General features: G+C 35.4%; 1 protein-coding gene across 3 annotated transcripts in view; it reads left to right on the forward strand.

The window, feature by feature from the left end:
* The window catches only part of Angpt1 (angiopoietin 1), a 237,091-nt gene that overhangs the window by 184,885 nt on the left and 31,700 nt on the right, over window positions 1-20,506 (forward strand). For all 3 annotated transcript variants that reach the window (XM_027947991.2, XM_027947997.2, XM_071602181.1), the window contains exons 6-7: window positions 3,071-3,172; window positions 12,472-12,638. In XM_027947991.2, coding sequence (XP_027803792.1) covers window positions 3,071-3,172; window positions 12,472-12,638 — 269 coding nt within the window. The remainder of the gene's footprint in view (window positions 1-3,070; window positions 3,173-12,471; window positions 12,639-20,506) is intronic.

A 20,506-nucleotide genomic window follows, 5' to 3' on the forward strand; every position in this document is an offset into this window, starting at 1 on the left:
TTACCCCTAAATGTGATCTGCTTCCTTTCTCTTGTAGCTTTTAAAATTCTCTCCTTATTCTGTATGTTGGGCATCTTCATTATAATGTGTCTAGGTGTGGGTCTCTTATGATTTTGCACATTCGGCGTCCTGTAGACTTCTAGGATTTGGGATTCTGTCTCATTCTTCAAGTCTGGGAAGTTTTCTCGTATTATTTCATTGAATAGATTGCTCATTCCTTTGGTTTGAAACTCTGTCCCTTCCTGTATCCCAATGACTCTTAAATTTTGTCTCTTGATGTTATCCCATATTTCTTGGATGTTCTGCTCATGGTTTCTTAACAGTCTTGCTGAGCTGTCTATGTTCTTTTCAAGTTGAAATACTTTGTCTTCATTGTCTGATGTTCTATCTTCTAAGTGTTCTACTCTGCTGGTAGTATTCTCATTTGAGTTTTTAAGATGGTTTATTGCTTCCTGCATTTCTAGGATTTCTGTTTGTTTGTTTTTTATAACCTCTATCTCCCTGTATAGTTGATCTTTTGCTTCTTGGATTTGTTTATGTAATTCATTGTTGAAGTGATCTTTCATTGTCTGATTTTGCTGTCTGATGTCTTCCTTGAGACTCCAGATCATCTGAAGCATGTATATCCTGAATTCTGCCCCTCAGCAGGCCGCTGGGCCTGTTCTGCTGGTGGGTTGCAGGCCCGCCTACCTTGCAGGAGTGATTGGAAGCTCTCTGGGTACCTTCTTAAAAGGGAAGTTGTCTTTTCTAAAAATTTGTGAGGTATTGTAAAACAAAGCCATAGAATTTTTGTAACACTTAACAGCCATTAAAAACTAGACAGCATAGTTTTTTTTCTATATATACTCTTTTCTTCTGACAGAATGAAGAAGGGTGAGGGAAAGAAAGGAAGGAAGGAAGGAGAAAATTTGGGATTACCAATGACAGCAGGGTAAAATTTAATTGAGAAATGAGTGAAATTTGTTTTCCTTAGCAAAATGTGTCCTTGACATTTTCATTTTCCTTTGTTCTGATTTAAATGTCATCAGGAAAGTTTCACCTGCTGAATTACCACCTATGCCCCCTTTTAAGCTGTGCCATCTGATTTTATGCTCATAGCAGTCCTGCAATCTCTCAGATCAAGATCACTAATGGCTTCTTCATTTCAAATTTACATATATATTTTCTTAATTTTTAGTTATCTTGATTTCTCTCAAATATTTGATTATCACATCCCAAACTCAGCATATATACCCAGTTTTGTTTGCAAGTTTTCTTATTTTATTTTTTTAAATATTTTTTAGTTGTGGATGGACACAATATCTTTATTTTTATTTATTTATTTTATGTGGTGCTGAGGATCAAACCCAGGGCCTCATATATGCGAGGCAAGTGCTCTACCACTGAGCTACAACCCCAGCCCTCTTATTTTATTTTTATTATATCTCTATTTGTTCATCAAATATTCTTTGAATACCACCTTTGGCTAGGCAATACTATAGGCCCTGATAATGGCAGCAAATGACAGCGAATACCTATCCATCTCTAAGTTACTGATGTATTTAATCTCCACCAGTTATTCACCAAAGTCCACTCATAGACCCTCCTCCTTCTCCCATCCTCATATCTCTAAATCCTTTTTGTTTGAGCTCTTTAAATTCATCATAATATCCTCAGTTGTAATGTCAAACCAATGCCCAAGAACACTTGCTGAGTGAAAAAGTAAGTGAATGAATAAATTAGAATTAAGGAAGATGAGAAACTAATTAGAGGTTAAGGACAAAGAGCAGATGGAGAAGGGTCAGTAGCGGTAACGCTGGAAAAGGGAGGGCAATTTAAAATTTATAATCTTGGAGGTGAATCAGTTCCGAGGAATGACATACAGGGTCGGTGGCTGTTGTCAAGTTAGAGGGGAGCCCTCAGTAGAGACGGTTGTCTTGTTTCATATGTTCGCATAGGCATGTGTGTCTCCATTCCTTTCACTCTGAGGAAGTACATGAGTAGTTTGCCCTTTGAATGACAGTTGTTTCCATTGCTTTCATACCCTTTGGCCATTTGTGCTCCAAATGTAATGCCACAGGGAAAACATTGAGGTTTTTCCTTTAATCAGAGCTTAGTCCTGTGTCTCCACCGCCTGCCTGCTGTGGCTGTATCATATCCACACCGTCAGCCAACCTTCAAAATGCTTTAATATTCAGTTGCTGCAGAATGGTGTTCCCCATAGCCCAGCCCTTGAATAATCAACTGCCACATCCATGCTACAACAATTCCAGTGATTGCTCTCCAAAGATCATCCCATCACAGATACATTTCCCTTCTAGGGTGGACTCTAGGGAAAATGAATCAGTTGTTTAAATAAATGCTATTACATTTAGAATAATTGAAATAAGCCTAAGTCTTTGAAAGATTTGGATAACTTTTCCACATGGGAAAGAAATGCTTGTCACAGTCAGAAGGAATATAGTATGTCATGTTCTCCTCTTATTGTTCATGACTAAAACTTAAGCAAATAATGTGTTCTCCATGTGCTGAGGACCAAATTTTGCCCCTCATGTAGTATTTAGCCATCAAGAATAATTATCATAGTATGTAAATATCTAGCAGTTATGAAATAAAATATGAAATAATGAAATATTTATATATATACATAAACTTTTTAAAAATTATATTACCCAAACCTTTAATCTTATATTACCAATACTAAAATATTGAAAAAATGTGAGTTATGCTTTAAACATAAAATGGCCTAGTTTTAGAAACTTTAGTAGCATTTTAAAAATTTAAACTTATACAAGTGCCTATTTCCATTTAAGATGTTGATTTTTAATTTTTATACTCTGAGACTGAATTTTCAGCTAGCTGATCTAAATTTTTACAAGGAATTGATGCATCATTGATAGAATTTGATCAGAAGTAACTCAAATATGAATTATGGGAAGAAATAAGCAATATGTCTGAATTAATATTTTCCCAGTGTAGTTCTTTTTCTTGCAGGTCTTTAGACCTATTTTCATTTTGAAATATGTCAGATACATCCTCCTTTAAAATAAACATATTTCCCCCCTGCCTTTCTTTTCCCTTCTTCTGCCAGGTATTTTGCAACATGGATGTGAACGGGGGAGGTTGGACTGTCATACAGCATCGTGAAGATGGAAGTCTAGATTTCCAAAGAGGCTGGAAAGAATATAAAATGGTAAGATGGGAGAATTTACGGTGGTGTTTGATGTTTTTTTCACAAAGTTATCTTCATCAGATTATATGATGAACCTTTGCATTTTTAGATGCTTTCAAGTTAATTTAAGAATTAAAATGATGCTTACATTAAGGACATTATTTTCATTAGACACAAAACACTCATAACTCATTTTGAGTAAATGATTTCCATGTGTGCATCAGAAAAAGAAATGTATTACTATAATTATTTCATGAACTGCTGTGGATTGTCTGGATCCATTCCTATTTGAATGAGGGTGGGGGAAGCCAGAACTCAGATCAGGCAGGATGGGTGTCCTGCCAGGCAGGTATTAGTAATGGCCTCACTCAGGGCTGGCAAGGTGTTGCTGCTGTTGAATGAGTTCCTCCACGAGAGCTTTCATGTGGCTCCTCTGGACTTCTCTGAGTACCCAGGGTTATCAGGCCCTTCCTGTCACAGTTGGCATCCCCACGAACAGGAGATACTTTTAGTCTCTTTTTAAATTTTTAATTTGTTATATATGACAACAGAATGCATTACAATTCATATTACACATATAGAGCGCAATTTTTCATAGAAATGGCACAGAGACATCTCCACTGCTTTCTATTGGTCAAAGTTGACCATGGGCCCAGACAGATTCAAGATGAGAGGAGAACACAAAGGTAAGAAAGGAAAGACTTTGTTCATTGGTGCCTCTAAAATAAGAGCAGCCATACCATTGTCCTCTCAATAGTCATTGCCAACATTCTTGTAGCTGATGTTTTCAATCCTTAGTATGTGCTGGTCTTATCTAATTTTTATATCAAACTGATTATTTAATACTATCCCTATTTTAAGAGGAAACAGATTAGAGAGACCAACCTTTTCAAGGTAACATAGCAGATGATTTAATTAATCCATAATCCAATAATCTCATATTCAGTGCCTAAAATATTGACTATTAAAACCTGCTGACAGAATGTCAAATCACAGTAAAAGATGAGGATTTCCCTTAATGAGTGAATTCTCATTATTTTATATGTAACATTTATGAATAACTTTGTTTCGAACTCTTGACAAATTTTTCTCTCTGAAGGTGAAAAAAAATGTGGCGGAAGTTCTATACTAGAAAAGTTCCATTTAAGTACCTTGTAGACAGTGTCAAACCTGTGGTTGGTTGAAATTATAGATCACCAATTAGTAGGTTCATAGTTGGTTTAATATCATCAAACAAAGGGGTTTTAGTTCATGAATGGTGCTCTCTAGGGCTGTCACTTTATATAGCAGATTTTTATGAAATACTCAGCTAAACTCTTAGCATGCAGTTTAATTAACAATTTGGAGGGATATGAAGTTGAAATCCAATGTCTTTAATGAATCATAGACTCAAGATAGAAAGGTAGGCTGAGACCAACAAGACACAATTCCATGGAGAGACTGGTGTGACTCAAAGTTTTTTTCATTGTTGGCTGCTGAAAAACAAAGATTAGTGTACTTACTCTACATTAGTAGCAGGTTTTAGGGCACAAAAAATGCAGAATTTACTCTAAGATGTTTTCAATTCTGGAGGTTTTTAAGTGGACAATCCTAAGAATTACAATCAATATGTGAAGAATCTGGAAATCATGTATGGAGCAAGTGAATGGTTTGGATTGTTTAACCTGAAGAAATATTTGAAAAGAATTAGGCATAGTCCTGTCTGATAGCTACCTAATTAACTAACTGGATGGAAGCATGTAGTACCGGAGCCTCCTACACAAAATGTGTACTGGGGACCAGCAGCATTAGCATCATCTGGGAGCTTAGAGAAACACAGGACACCAAGCTCCCCCCCAAAAAAAATTACTGAACTAAATTCCACATTTCTACAATACTTTAAGGGGAGTTTCTAACAATAAATGGACTTTCTATTCAGGGGCAAGTCCCCTCCCTCATCAGTGTAAGCACCCAAGTAGGAGATAGATCCTCGTTTTTCAGTTTGGTTATGGAGAATTGGAATGGTAGTCAGGTTAGATTCTAAAACCTTTTTCTATTTACATGATTCTATAAACATACGGGGGTGGGAATTAGACCTAAGTTCTAAAAATGGACTTGAAATATGCATGTATTAGTAGGTTTATTCTTTACCCCACTATTTCTAAGTGGGTTGAGTTTAGGCAAATCTCATACACAAACATTAGCTCTCTCATTCATTAAAATGGGACAACGATTATACATTAGGAGTCTTTCAGGGATGCTGTGGAGATTAGTAATCATATTAGTAAAGCACTTGGGCACACTGAATTTTTAATAAACACTAGCTGTTATTATTATTATTATTATTCAAGATTAAAACATCAAAGTCTGAAAAACATTTGTTAATTTTGCCCAAAGTATTATTTTGTTAACTACTTTAACTCATGAAAATTTTCACCACTAAAATGGGATGTGAAGAAGTTATCCAAGAAGTCAAACAATTGATATAGGATCAAGCAAATCTGAAATGCATTATTATTAAAATTAATGATAATGGAAAATGAACATAAAGTTGTCATCATTGTGATTTTCCAAAATGGTGAATTATTAGCTGTAAACATCTGCTGCCTTGGCAAGCCAGGCACATTAAGTAAGAGATACTGACTTGTTAAATATGGAATCGATTCATGTCTTGTAAGTATTTACCAAACAAATGAATCTAATTTTAAGCAATTCTTTTTTGTTATTAGAACAAGACTGGGATTATTCTTTAATCATAGTTTTTATGCAGTTTGTCCTTATCCCTTTTCTGAATATGAAAGATTATTATGCTTTATTCAAACTTGAAATATTTATCACCTCAATGTCAATTTTTCATGGTCAGGAAATATAATCAGCTCCAAAATTGTAAAACATTCTGGCAAAAATGAATCTGAAGACTTTTTTAAAAAATTAAAATAATTCATCTTATGTCAGAAGTTGGTAATATTCATCAAAACACATGGTAAAAAAGTGTTTCATCTGTTTTCTTCAGAGCCTTTTTTTTAAAAACCTAAAGGCAAAATAACACAATTCTACCACAAATGGATATGGTCTCCTTAATGTCAATTCTTGTCAGTCACACCTATTTCTATTCCCTGCATCAAGATCAAGTGAACCTGCAGTCCATTTCTTCAGCTTGGGGTGCACATCCTTGGGGGAAAACAAAGACTTCCTGGCCTGCACCCGCTCCTCTTCAGTCTTCCCCCTGTACTGTGTGTGTGTCAGGAGGCTACACTTCCTTGGACACTGAGTGTAGCTATAATATTTCATCCTGCCCTTTCTGCCTTACTTCTCTCCTTCCCTTCTCTCTGGTTGATATCTGTGGGTTGTCTCTTGCCCCACAAGGTTTGTGGAATTGTGTGTTACAGTTATCAACCCATGAAATTACAAATATGTATTATATATTGCTATCTTTAAACTTCTCTCAGCATAAGAGGTTTGCAATTTATTTGGTTCTGGGCATTGGCTTTAATCCTACAAAAAAGTCTTTTACCCGAGTTTTGTTTTCACTTAACCTTTTTTTAGGAGGAGATGCACCAAATCTGGTTTATAGATTTGTAAAGATGTTTGCTAAGGGAGAAGTCAGGAATGGGCTTTTATTGGAGACATTTAGGGACTGATATTAGCTCCTTCAAGTCTCGAGGGCACCATTTAGCAGCCTCCAGTAATAACACTTACAGCAATGCTTTTGCATATAAAGCCCACTGAAGCTTGGAACCCCAAATAGTACCCTAAATGACCTAACTTTATAGTAAGCAGTGGCTAATGCCCTGGAGACAAACTTGCTTTGTATTCAAACCCTCCCCCGCCCCACAACAAAGCTTCCTTTGACACAAACATTTAATTCTGAGCATCATACCTTCTGGGAGTTCTTTATTTCTGGAAAGAAAATAAACACACATTTTTAACCGCATTTTAAACATCTTCAAAATAAAAAGAGAAAAATGCTCAAGAATTTAAAAATTATGAAATAAACAGTTCTTCTGCTCTTTCTTGAGCTGGAAGTCTCAGCAATTAGTGTAGATGCTTTTAAATGACTCTAATTGTGTATTACTGCACCTTTGGAAAGCCACTTTTCAGGCCTATTTTCTTTAATCATTTATATGAAAAAAGTTGAAACTCATAGGACTTATACCCATTATGATAAATTAAGAGTTCTTATCATTGCTTTCACTAGGAGTGTATATCAGAAATAGTTGTGGAGCTCTTTAAAAACAGAGGTGATTTAGTTTCCCCATGGAGATTTGGATTTGGTATGTCTGAGGTGGACTTATTGAAACCGTGTCTGGTTTCAATTTTGTTTCTTCTATAAAAAGTCAACACTTCCTGTGATCATTATGAGACAAAACAAATAAAGTATCAGAGACAATAATTTTATTAACTTGGAAAAAGCACAAGCCAAAATTGAACATTTCTGCAGGTTTTGGCAAAAACTAATGAATGTTGATCTTTCACCTACATGATTTTTTTTTAAATAAAATGTGCCTCTTAAGGCCATTTTAAAGTAAGTATTATTATTATTATTTTTGTTAAATTCTAGTATATTTTGCCCTTTTATTAAACTCCCAGAGGAGAAATGAAATTGATCAGCAATGGATCTGAATTGTGTTATCAGAATCTTTTATATGATTGTAACTGACACAACTAAACATAATAGTTTCATGAAACTATATGACATAGCATCATCCTTGGATTTTACTAAAGAAAAAGAAGAAAATCTATTTTTATAACTAACATTTATTTATTTGCTGCTATTTTTAACATCAGCACAGTATTTTGTAAAGCTTCAGTTTTTATTTTTATGGATGTTGCAGGATATTTGAGCTGAAATACGAACCTGTGGTAAACTGTTATATGCAATAGTGTGTAAACCTGTACTTTGAGATGTGCATCAGTGATTTCAGTAATTTAGGCATGGATTTGTTTTTTGTTTCAGACAGTCCTGCTTATATAACCAAAACTTGCTTCCTGATATGGAGGGATTTTATGCCTGCCCTACTCTGATAATTTTGTCTGATAAGTATAATCTAATTTGCATCTGAATAGTAATTCCACCTTATATTTATATGGTTCTCCACCTTTGGTTCATAGCAGACTCACCGGTGAATCCTTTTAAATATCCAAATCCCCAAGCCCACCTCAGACATTCTAAATTCACTCTCCATGGAGAAACTAAGTCATCTCTATTTTTCAAAAGCTCCACAGCTCACTCTTTGTTCCTTCCTCCTTCCCTTCCTTCCCTCCTTCTTTCCTTCCTTTCTTCCTTCCTCTCTCTTTCTCGCTCTCTCTCTGTCTTTCAATTTAACCCAGTGGCACTTTGCCCGTGAGCTACAGCCCCAGCCCTTTTTATTTGTTGTTTTGTGACAGGGTCTTGCTTAGTTGTAGAGGCTGGCCTCCAACTTGCCTCAACTCCCTTGAGCATCTGGAATTTCAGGAGTGTGCCACCAACCCTGGCTACTCCACAGCTTTTTAAGATATACGCCTCTAGTTGAAAGCAACTATCAGAACTAATCATTTATTAGCACAAGTATAAGACCTTAAAATTGCCTGTTTTGTAGATTTTAAACATGTGGAACATGGAGAAAGAGCGATTAAAATAATAGGACCAAGGGAGAGTTGAAGGGGAAAGGTCCTCTTTTAGAATTGAGAAGCAAAATTGAGGTGGTCTATACTTTCATTTGTACCAGTTTAATCCCAGTTATAGTCAGTGGGCTTTAATTTTTCATTTGGTAATTAATTTCTTGGATTAAAATTATAGTATTTTTTGTATACACAAATAATCAACAATACATTAGTCTCCAGTGTCTAAAAGCCTTTTAAATAATTATCTCAATATTCCCCTTGTTAATTTTCAGCAAAGACAAGACCCTGGAATGTTTTGTTCCCTTTCTTACATGGAATAGAAAGAAATCTGCTTACTCTCAAAGAGCACATAGTGTCATGGAAGAAAGGCAACCAAACAAAATGACTAAGTCTTGTGATATGTCTTCTAACTATAACAACAGCAACACCTTTAGACTTTTGTTATGTGGTTTTCCTGTATCAGCACTCAGTCAGGTGCCTTAGGCATATTGCATTCTTACAATGTTGTATGTGGAATGCTCTAGATTACTGTTTTGCAGATAAGAAAACTGAGGCTTCGAAATAAAGCAGAAAATCCCTTAGTAAATATGTCTCAGAGAAAGGCTTTGAATTCGAGGAGAGATAGGAAATGGAGGTTATTTAATTTAAACCAAGCCTTTGTTCCTACACATCAGATGGGCGGTTGTGCCTGATAAACTATCCAATAGACAGCTTAGTAATGTGGGAACCCATTCCCATTTCCCCTTCTTTTGCATATTTTTCATCTTTATGATGTAACAGCTGTTTCTGCTTCACTGCATTTGGCTATCAGAAGGGTTCCTCCCTACATCATCTAACGGCCATTTTGATTCATGGCAGTCAAATATTTTGCTCATTTGGACAGTTTTTTGGGAAAGTGCATGAAATTCAATTTTGGTTTCTAGAGGTCAATCCCACCACTTTCTTTTCAGTTGCTTCTTTCTGAAAGAAGAAAAAGCAGACTGTTTAGAAAGTAGTTATGTCCCTCCACTCGGGGGGATACACAGTCCTGCATGCTGAGACAGGGACCAGCTTTTGTAGGAAGGACTTTAATGCTTGTTCATTTCTGAAGCTCATCCGAGATCACTGCACTTTTCCCTGGGGAAGCTGGAGAGTTTTATTCACACAAGGCTTTCAACAGCATGGAAATATGTGACCTAAAACTTAACACTTCATCATTCCCAGCCTCTTTATTCACATCTAGTATAATTGCTGAATCCCTTTTCAATGACTACACAGAAAAGGGAATCATCAAGTGGCCATAGGGAGAGTTCTGGCATGTCTGAACTGAGAAGAAATGCAAAGAAAACCCCAGTGGTCTTCTTTTTCTTCCCAGGGGATGCTGCAATAAAGAAAGTGTTAATTCTTTGACTTGCAGCCCCCTGTAACTTTTTGTTCTTGTTGTGCATTGGAAAAGGTAAGCTTTGCTCTTTTCCTTGGTATGTAGCACCAGCTGCCTTAAGAATATATAAAATTCTTAGCATGTTCAAAATTGCTCTAGTATTTCCTGCCACTATGGAACTTTTGCAAAGTGTGACTTAAGTATCTTAGGAGCAGAGAAGCAAGTTATTCCAGCCACTGGAATAAATGCAATGAATCCTGTAATTTTGCTTTGAGCTAAAGGTAGACGATCTTCAGTACAATTTGAGTCAAGGATGTTCAATTAATCAAGAAACTAAGTTAAACTGGGGAAATATTTTAAAAGTGTGCATACATATGTAACACATGTCATTTTAACTTTAAATATAAAAATATGTGTTCATTTACCCACTTTTTAAAATGTAAGACCAAAGTGTGTGATTTGGGGTCAATGGTTTCTCTATAAAACTTTCTCATAAGAGAATATACCCAATGTCTGGTTTCATTTCTGTAAAATAGAACAGTACTTAAAGACATATGCAGAGTAATATAAAATTTAAAGTCCTCTAAAATTCCATTATTCGCAGTCTTATCAGGTTCTCAGCAGCACTTAATTCAAAAAGATTTGAATGATTTGTTTTTATTGAGCAAGTCTACATATTTAAATTAGACTTTATAAAAACCCTCTTTCCCCACTAATATTTAACCCATTTGCATAACACATTATAAACATCACCACCATAATAACAGAACTGGCAAAAAATGGTTATGGTACCAAACACCACGGCTTTTGGGCAGCAATTCCATTGGCAGAGGCAGCAGTGCCCCGTGTAGTTAATGCAATTTGAGTCCACTCTGGGCACCAGCACAAAGAGGAATGGAGAACATTGATTCGTTGCTTAGTTTTGTTAAAGGAGAAAGCCATTATGAAAACTTCTCTTGTAATTAGACTCTATAAAACTGATAAACATTAAGTGTGAAAGGAAGAAAAAGTTTTCTAAATTCTGTCATCTATACTGAGAAAACAAGAACTGCCATAATTATTTTAGCACTTTCCTCATGGATTAGACATTTATTAATAAATACCTCAGCTAACCAGAATTTGTTTCTTTGTGAAACATTGGGAGTGTGTCCTGTCATTACTGAATTTCTTTTAAATGCGTGCATGACAAATTAAGGACTTGATTCAGATGCAGATTCATGTGTCTTGTTCTCAGATATTTGATTCAATGGAGAGCTAGGTATTTTTGTTTTTAACCAGAACTCCAATGGTGATAATTCAGTGGGGCAGCTGAGACTCAACCATATTGTTCACACACACACACACACACACACACACACACACACACACACATTTAAGATTACTTCTTTGAGTGTGAATGTAAAGTGCTATAATATTTGTCTCCCTAGCTCCCTATATGGATCTCCCATCTGTGTCAGTAAAACAAATATGTAGGCCAAGAATTGAACTGATCTTCAAGTATTATTAGGCAATACTTTCTTAGACAATTCTGAATATCCCAAATCTAGAATGCCAGCAGCTCCTTAGGGTTCTTTATTTCCCTGTCACCAACATCTCCAACACTTAGAGTTGGCTCACATTTGGGGACCACTTCTCTTTCCTCCCACAGAGAAACTATTTTGAGTACTTAACAGCCATGACTGGGATTGCCCCAAAGAGAAGAACAGAGCCATATTGAGATTAAGAGGCACAATGGTCAGCCATGTGTACTTACTCAGCTCTTACCAGTCAGCCTTCCAAACCTACATTCATGCCAGTGGAGCAATGTGAATGATTATGGTTGCAGGCTTACAGATTTTCTTAATAATATTAAAAAATAAGAATGCAAAACTCCTCAAATCAGAGGTCTAATAATCCATAAAGTATAGGTATATAATTGGACTCCTGAATAGACACAAAACAGTATTATTAAATAACTTGTCTGATTCTACCCTGATAGTCCTCAATGAAAAAACACTACTCTGATAGTACTCAATTATATTCAAAAGAATAACCAGAATTTTAGAAACATATTTGAAAGCAAATGGAATCGAGGAGGGTTTTCTGGTAAAACCTATCGATCAAATTCATTTAATCCAAAAATACTTTATCCATATATATATTTGATGAATACAGATTTTCCTATAATGAGAATTAGACATAAGCCTCAAATGGAAGCATGTATAACAGAAGACTATTAAAGTAAATCAATATTAGAAAAAATCAGTGTGTAAAATTCTGAAAGAAATATCTTGACTTTAAAAGATAGTATTTTTTTTTTAATTGTTACTTAGAAAACAGGCTAAACATGAAAAGTTTCCCTCTGGAGTAACAAGTTCATGTCCATCTTCTTTCCCAGGGTTTTGGAAATCCCTCTGGTGAATATTGGCTGGGAAATGAGTTTATTTTTGCCATAACCAGTCAGAGGCAGTACACGCTAAGGATTGAGTTAATGGACTGGGAAGGGAACCGAGCTTACTCACAGTATGACAGATTCCACATAGGAAACGAAAAGCAAAACTACAGGTAAGTCTTGTTTCATTCAGCGTAGTACTTGACTACCTTTGATCTAGCCATTTAGGAATATTCGTGAAGAAGCCTGAAAGAAAATGATGAAAATCATCTTTCAAAATGAAAAAAAAAAAAAAAAAAACAAATCAAAACACTAAAGACTTCTTACATCTTACTTTTCATAGACTGACTACCTTTAACATTGGCTTGAATTCTAGTGAATGATGAAATAAATCTGAAGTATAATATGGTTGTTGGTGTTGTTTTAGTTATTGCTATAAAGTGTACTGGTTCATACATGTAAGATTCATAACAGAAGTGACTACAACTCAGTGGCTTGAAATAATTAATTTTTTCCCTCTACCAAAGCGTTTTTTTGTTGTTGTTGTTCTGCTTTCTTTATCTTCCTTAAATTATTATTTTTCTAACTATCTTGAAGGTGACAAGAGAACAATTTAAATATTTTTGAGTGATTATAAAAGAGGAGATGAGACATAACTAAAAGGTACTTTTTTGTTTGTCAATAATAATAAAAGGGTGAAAATAAATCCAAATAATAACATACATATACAGAATGCATCACTGGGATATAAAAATAGCCAAACTATACACTTAATTTTAGATGTTTCTGAATTGATTTTCAATTAGCACCTTTCATGCTAGAAAAATTAATTAAAACTATGGTTATGAAAGCAACATGATGTATAAATTTATTCCTTATTGTGGTATTTCTAAGTTCCAAGAATTCTATTAGGCACTGGGCATTTGGTGGTCTCTAGTCATACAGACCTCACAGTCAAACTGTATTGCTAAGTAGTCATAAACACCTGATTGCTATTCCTGGAGAACAAGGAGAATATTTTAGGTGCTCTTATATTGCTATCCATTAATGTGATACTTGAAATGTCCTCCATTGTGTGTGCCTCAATTTTATAATTAGTAAATCAGAAATACAATGATTTTTTTTAAATTATTGGTACTGGGGAAATTTAACTCAGTATTGTGACTACTCCCTGTGTGTCTTGGAATCATGATTGTATACATTAAAAGGATGGCACATTTCTTCAAGCAAATTGCAATGGTAGCAACCAAATCCTTGTGCTTTTTGCCAACCAGCATAGCTATCTCCTTGTAATGGGACTGTTTCTATTTCTTGTCTTTTTAAGACATAATATTCTTTAGGAATTTAAATCTTCATCTCTTTCATGGCTCAATTCATTTTCTTTCAATAGATTACATGTAGAATTGGATCCCTGGAGACATAATAATAATTTTCTTAATAAATAGTGATGATGTCACCACAACAGAGGGTGAGAAATAGATCTAAAGGGTGGACAGTCCCATGGGAGAGCAAGGGTCTACTTAATAGCAATTTGAGAAACCAAAGATGAGACATTTATAAAATGCAATGGGGTGGAAGAAGAAATGTTTCCAAGGAGGTCAATATTTTGAGAGTTTTATAACAAGAAAAACCACTGTAAAACATCAGGGGTACTCTTATGTAAATGTTTTGACCTGAAACTTGAAACTAAGTGAAACTTGGCTAATGTCATACAGCTTGACAATAGGACTTGCAAATAATTAGTTTGGTCTTTTTCTAGGCTCCTGAAGAATTTGCTTTGGTTCATTTCCAGAATGTCTCTCAATTCTCTATAGGTGGTGGTGGGAGGTTGGTGGGGGGAGCTATGTATGTGTGCATACATGCATGTGTGGCTGGGATAGTGTTAGGGGAACAAGGAGTGTCTAGGAAGGTTTAGGAGGAGAGCTGGCATCTGTTGTAGGGATTGGATGTGTGGTGTGAATGCTATTTTGCCATCTGCATGAGGAAGGAACACTGGCCTCCTCTTGGAGTCCCCCCTCCTCTGGCCCCTGCTGCCCTCCTGAGCATTTCTCATTCTCTCAGCATCTATGATTCCATTTCCTCACCCATATGATATGGATCTATGACCAGAAAGGAAGTCTTCCCAGGTAGAGTGAGGTACACACTCTGGGATTTTCACTTACCTTTCTTAAGAAATTTGCGAACCTTGAGAATCAGGATTATAAAGCTAAAAAGTAACTTAACAATTTATTTCCCAATCTCTGTTTTTTGGGGAAAGAAAGCTGAAGTCCAGAAAATAGACAACACTTTTCCCAAGGAGTGAAAAAGACTTTTGCTTCCTGCCTAGTGCAGCATAGTTTCTGCTGTCATGCTGTTGTAGTGACCTCACAGATGGCAGATCTGCAACCATTACTTTCTCATGCAGTTAAGCCCAGGATTCACACTGGTATCAAATGAGAAATCAGAACTCATTAAAATATAATGCTTTTTCTGGTGGAGGGTTAAAGGAAACATACTATAGAATGCTGTCATTCACTCTTTCAAAGAAAGGGAGGGTAAGCTTAAAATGGAAAGCTAACACCTGGAGATTTTCTCCCTCCCTAGGCCACCACTGCTTCTCCAGGGTCAGTGGCACCACCTGTGGCCACAAGTTGCAACTCCAGCCATTCATCCTTGCTTGGAGGTACTCTTCTTCCATTCCTCTCTCTTTGCTCTGAACTGATACCCCTTCCTTTGTGATAAATCATTTGCTAAAATCATTTAGCAAAATGATTTTGACACTTTAGTTAATTAATCCTCATAGTGACTTTTTGACATAGGTATTATTAGACCCATTTTAAAGATGTGGCACTGGAGGCACATGCCTATAATCTCAGCTACCAGGAAGGCTGAATCAGTAGGATTGCAAGTTGGAGGCCAGCCTGGGTAACTTAATGGTACCCTGTCTCAAAATAAAAAATAAAAAGGACTGGGAGTGTAGTTCAATGGTAGAGTGCTTGCTCAGAATGCATGAGACTCTGAGTAAAACCCCAGTACCACACACACACACACACACACACACACACACACACACGGAAACTAAGGTTTTGATCCATTTACCTCAAATTCAACTAAATTTCGACTTTAATTCAAAACTATGGAATGCATGCCAAATTTTTTTTTATATTTTTCCATTTTCCAGAATTTTCTTCTTTTGAATTAAACTTAGAAACTTCTCAAGTTTTCTTGTTTAAAAATATTCTATCTTGAAATTTCTATCAATTGTAGTCATAATAAACAGACCAAATTCAAAAAGAAAAACTTTTCTCATGCTCTTAACATATTATGAGTAAGGATTGTGAATGGATAGATAGGCTTACAAATGTGTGTGTGATACACATGTTTTCCTTTTATCCTCTGAGGAAACTTCAAATGATTTTCTCAGATAGAAAATAAAATTTATAGAACCCAAGAGAATGTAAAGGAGAAAAAATAATAATGTAAGAGTGTCATGATAAACATATCATGTGAAATAGCACACAATCAATGTGAAGTTATTAAATACCTCCCCTGGAGAGGTAGCATTATCCAGAGCCTCGTCATCTAACACCCAAACCATTATGGAGCCTTTCTGCCTCTAGTCTTGATATTCTTCAAAATTTCTTCCACACTGTTGCTTGGGTGATTTTTTCCAACAATCAGACATGATTCTTCATCTCCATCATAGATTTGGATAACATTCAAATATCTGCAAGTTAAAGTCTGCCACTAAGACTCTTCATGATCTGGCTACTACCTACTTCTCCTGCTATTGCTGCCATATACATCCTCCAACTTTATCTACTAGATTTCCTCTTCATTATGATTATGTTCTAGTAACTTGCAACTTGCAATTTCCCTAAGCACTTCATGCCTTTGTTTAGACTATCTCCTTGCCCTACATACATAAATCCAACTTTATCATAAAGATATGTCTTAAAACTTACAGATTCTCTCTTATGCCAGGAACTTTTCTTTGATACCTACTATGGCAGAGGCTGTGATGTGTCAACCCACTGCCCCCTTCAGAGCCAAAGCACTCCTTCTCCCACCTCCCAGGAATGCTGTTGATGGACAGCTTCCAGCTGGGGTCCCCTCTCTAGGTATTGGTTATGGCTGAGAAGAATCACATCACCCACAGAAACCCCTCCTTTCTGCCAATAGATTGCATCTAAGGAGAGATGAATACAGAAATGTAAAACCCTTCTTGCCTCAATTGGGGACAATTTTGAATGACTGGTAAACGTCTACAATTCCACTTGAGATTAGCTGAGGTCTTTACTCTCTGTGGTTGTGTGTGAGTTCTATTTTCCCTTTGTTCAGTCTTGTCTCTTTTGCTCTGCCACAGATCCTAAGAGCACTCCCCTCTAAAAGGTCCCTATACTGAGTTTCCAGAGAAGTACATCACCCTTACTCTCCAGCCAGTTTAGATTTTATGCTCCCATTGTTCCGTAACACTCTATGGATAAGGATCTGGGATCCACACACTATGATGTCATTAACAAGTGTTTATTAAGTAACTTTCTCTCTGTGTGTTCTAAGCTTCTAGAGTATAGAAATCATCTTTATCATAATTCAAGACATATACCTATTAGCTAAATTATTAAGAGTTGATAACTAATATAGGGTGCCTATGTACTACATGTACCAGATGTCTTGTTTTCAAGAAACTTGAAACATAGTATTTTGCACAAAGTCACAGTTGCTAATATGATGGAGAGTTAGAATTTTAATTTTGGTCTCATAACTACCCACCATACATATGGCCATTCCCCCACAAAGGGAAATCCAATAGCTAGTTTGGGGAATTAAATTAAATTTCAAAGCACATATTCTAACATATAATATATGTTTCTTCTAAGCTCATTTTTTTTTAAATAATTTCAGTGTCTATAGACTCATTAACTCATGTCTCTGACTCTCAATTTTCTGTCCCCAGGAATTAAAATATTTGTAATTATTTGTATAGCCCCCAAATTATTTTTTTGAACAAAATCACCTTTAGGTGTGCATTTCTTTTCTATTTTTTATGGATTTTGAATTCTTTAATAAATTATTAATTTTTTTATGTCTCTAATAAATACTTGAGAGTTTTATCAATTCAGGGATTAAAGCAACCTTTTACTTCTAATAAAAACTTTGCTTGTCCTAAGACAGAGTTAAAACAAATACATAATCGCCAGCACCACAACAAATACAACTGGAAAGTAACAGAGTAATTGTGGGGTTGAAGAGATGTTATGGCTACTGGAAAAAAGTTCTGGCATAAGAATCAGAGATGGGAGGCTGTGAAGAAAACTGACTTTATCATCTGTAAGATCAACATGGCTGTGACTGTCATGCTTTCTCAGAAACGGGGACCATGGTGACTCCCAGGGAAGTCTGAGTTACCAAGCACATTCAGTCACCAAAATGGGACCATGAAAGGGGTACTCTGTGGAGAGCTGTTGTGTTGGTGTAGAGCATTCCCCATGCTTGTGCAGACAAGCATCTTGTGGTGTGTCTGGAGCTATTGCCATCATCAGGAAGCCAAGCTGAATGCTAAATGGAAGAGAGGATAGTGTGGGGACTGCCAGGCAGCTCTATCTGATGATGTCCCTAGAGTTGGGCCACTTCTTCCCTTCCCAAATCTCATATGAAGTCCACTTTGCGGCCCCATCTAATACAGAGCTATGAAGGCAAGGGAATTTGGGAAAGAAGTTCCCAGATTAACGAGGTTGACAGTAGCACAATCTGCCCCATATCTTGGAAGAATCACCAATACTTGTATACCTCAGTTTTATTATCTTTAAGTAGGAACAATATCCTGTAATTAGATGGAGTATACAAACATGCTTTGTATTTATTAAGCTTAAATGCCCTACCAATATAAAAACTGTTTAGATTTTTAAACACAGTTTTATCACAACCTATAAATCTATTATTGATTCATTAAAGATTCTAATGATATATTCTATATTGAAACAAACTTCTTTTGTTGCTTGGTAGTTATTCATCTATTTATTTGGATTCAAGTTTCTAAGCCAGGTTAACTCATTAAATTTGTGATCTTCTTTTGTCATCTTGAGCTAGACCAAGCTACCATAAATCCCCAAATGAACCAAATGTTAACATTAATTAGTCAGTCATTATTAATTAAGTGATTAGTTAGTCATAAGTTCATAAAAATAATATTTTTAAAGACTCCAGTTTTTCTCAGAATTTTTCTTTCTAGATTTATCTGATGGTTTCTACCTGATTAAATTCAAATTAAATATTTTTGACAAGAATGTGATATTGTATAACTTCCTATTCTTTTACATCCAAAGTCATAAAAGACCAATTGTTCCTTGATTGACTGAGCTAATTTTACTTCATTCGTCAAGGTTTGCGTTCTGTTTACTCAATGGAATATGTACTCTTCTCAAAAAACAAACAAACAAAAAACCTTATAAATGATTATAATGTATAAAGTACATAAAGCTGATCAGTTTTGAAGTATTTGTGGGAACTTGTCTGTCACTCTGATCCTTCTCTTACTAGGGACTCAAGCACAGCAGAGCACAGTTTAAAAATGATTGCATTACATTATTATAACTAAAAACACAACTTGCCAATCAGAAATAAAATTAATTATATATTTTATATATTTTTTTAGTTGTTGATGGACTTTATTGTCTTTATTTTTATGTGGTGCTGAGAATTGAACCCAGTGCCTCACGCATGCTATGCGAGCACGCTACCACTGAGCCACAACCCCAACCCCAAATTATATTATTTTTAATAAAGAAACAAGCTAAGTAAAAATTCTCTAAACTTAATGTAATAAAAGCATAGTTTTAATGAATATATTTCATTAGAAAGTATATGTGGTTTTTCTTAAATCTTGGGCACAATTTTTTGTAATATTTGTAAGTATTAACTTAATTAGTAGATCCTATATTACAGAAGAATGAGTATGTCCTTTAACCAATAAAAATTTTGAATTAATTAAGTCTGAATGACAAAAGCAACAATTCATAATACCCCTGTTATAATGAGTAATCTGGCTATAATGTTGATAGTACACATTTGTGGATATTTACATTTTATTATTAGCATACCATTTGTTGGGTATAATGATGCTTCTAGGTTAGAACTAACTAATTGATAGCTATCAGAAAGCCTTTTCCTGGAAGATTCCACATGAGAATGTGAATAGACTATTTGGACAAAAATTGTGAAAAAAAAAACTATTTGAAAATAATTTGGCTATTTAGTATAATTTTACACCATGTTTATTTTTTAGCCTACATCTTTATTGGGAAGTAATTTGATGCAATGTATAAAACATTGTACTGGGAATTCAGAGACACAAATAGACTTAGGTTTGTAGTTGCTTTTCTGCATGACCTGGGACAAATTGCTTCACTTTTCCAAGCCTTAGATCCTCAGGAGTAAAATGAGGAGGTGAGGCTAAAGTTCTTTCCAATTTCGCAACCATTTGAAAAAAAAAAAATTGAAGTACTCTGTTGTCCTGTGTGTATTTCAAGGACAAAACAATTTCATGTGGACTGAGAAAAATTCTCTTAAGCCTCCTAATGTAAATTGGAGCCCTGCATTTTTGTAGGTATTGGAAAAGTTGTTTCATTTATTTTAGTAAAATGTTTCTCATTTCACATGGTCCTGGCTGAAACCAGTAGCAGATATATTGAAATGCAGGACTTTTTTTTTTTTTTTTTTCAGCAGTTATAGAATGGACATAGTAAAAATATGTATGGAGACGTTCCAGCAGCTTCAGAATTCTTAAAATCTCTGGCATAGGTTTTTAAACTCAAACTTTTACAGTTTTATTTGAATTTACAAATTTACAATTTGAATTTACAATCAATTTGGTAGGTGTATACTTTTATTTATTTTCGATGTGGTTACTTCCTAAAGCCTAGGAGGAATTGCTTTAGTAAACAAAATTTATACTTTACACCTCCTGACTGAGATGAAGTATTTATGAGGAAACAAAACAAAACACTTTCTAAGGTCTTCAGAGGCTTGGAGAAGGCAGAGTCTTACAAAGTCACTTTCCTCA

This window comes from Marmota flaviventris, chromosome 15 (assembly GCF_047511675.1).
Source record: "Marmota flaviventris isolate mMarFla1 chromosome 15, mMarFla1.hap1, whole genome shotgun sequence".
In the NCBI taxonomy this organism is placed as follows: Eukaryota; Metazoa; Chordata; class Mammalia; order Rodentia; family Sciuridae; genus Marmota; species Marmota flaviventris.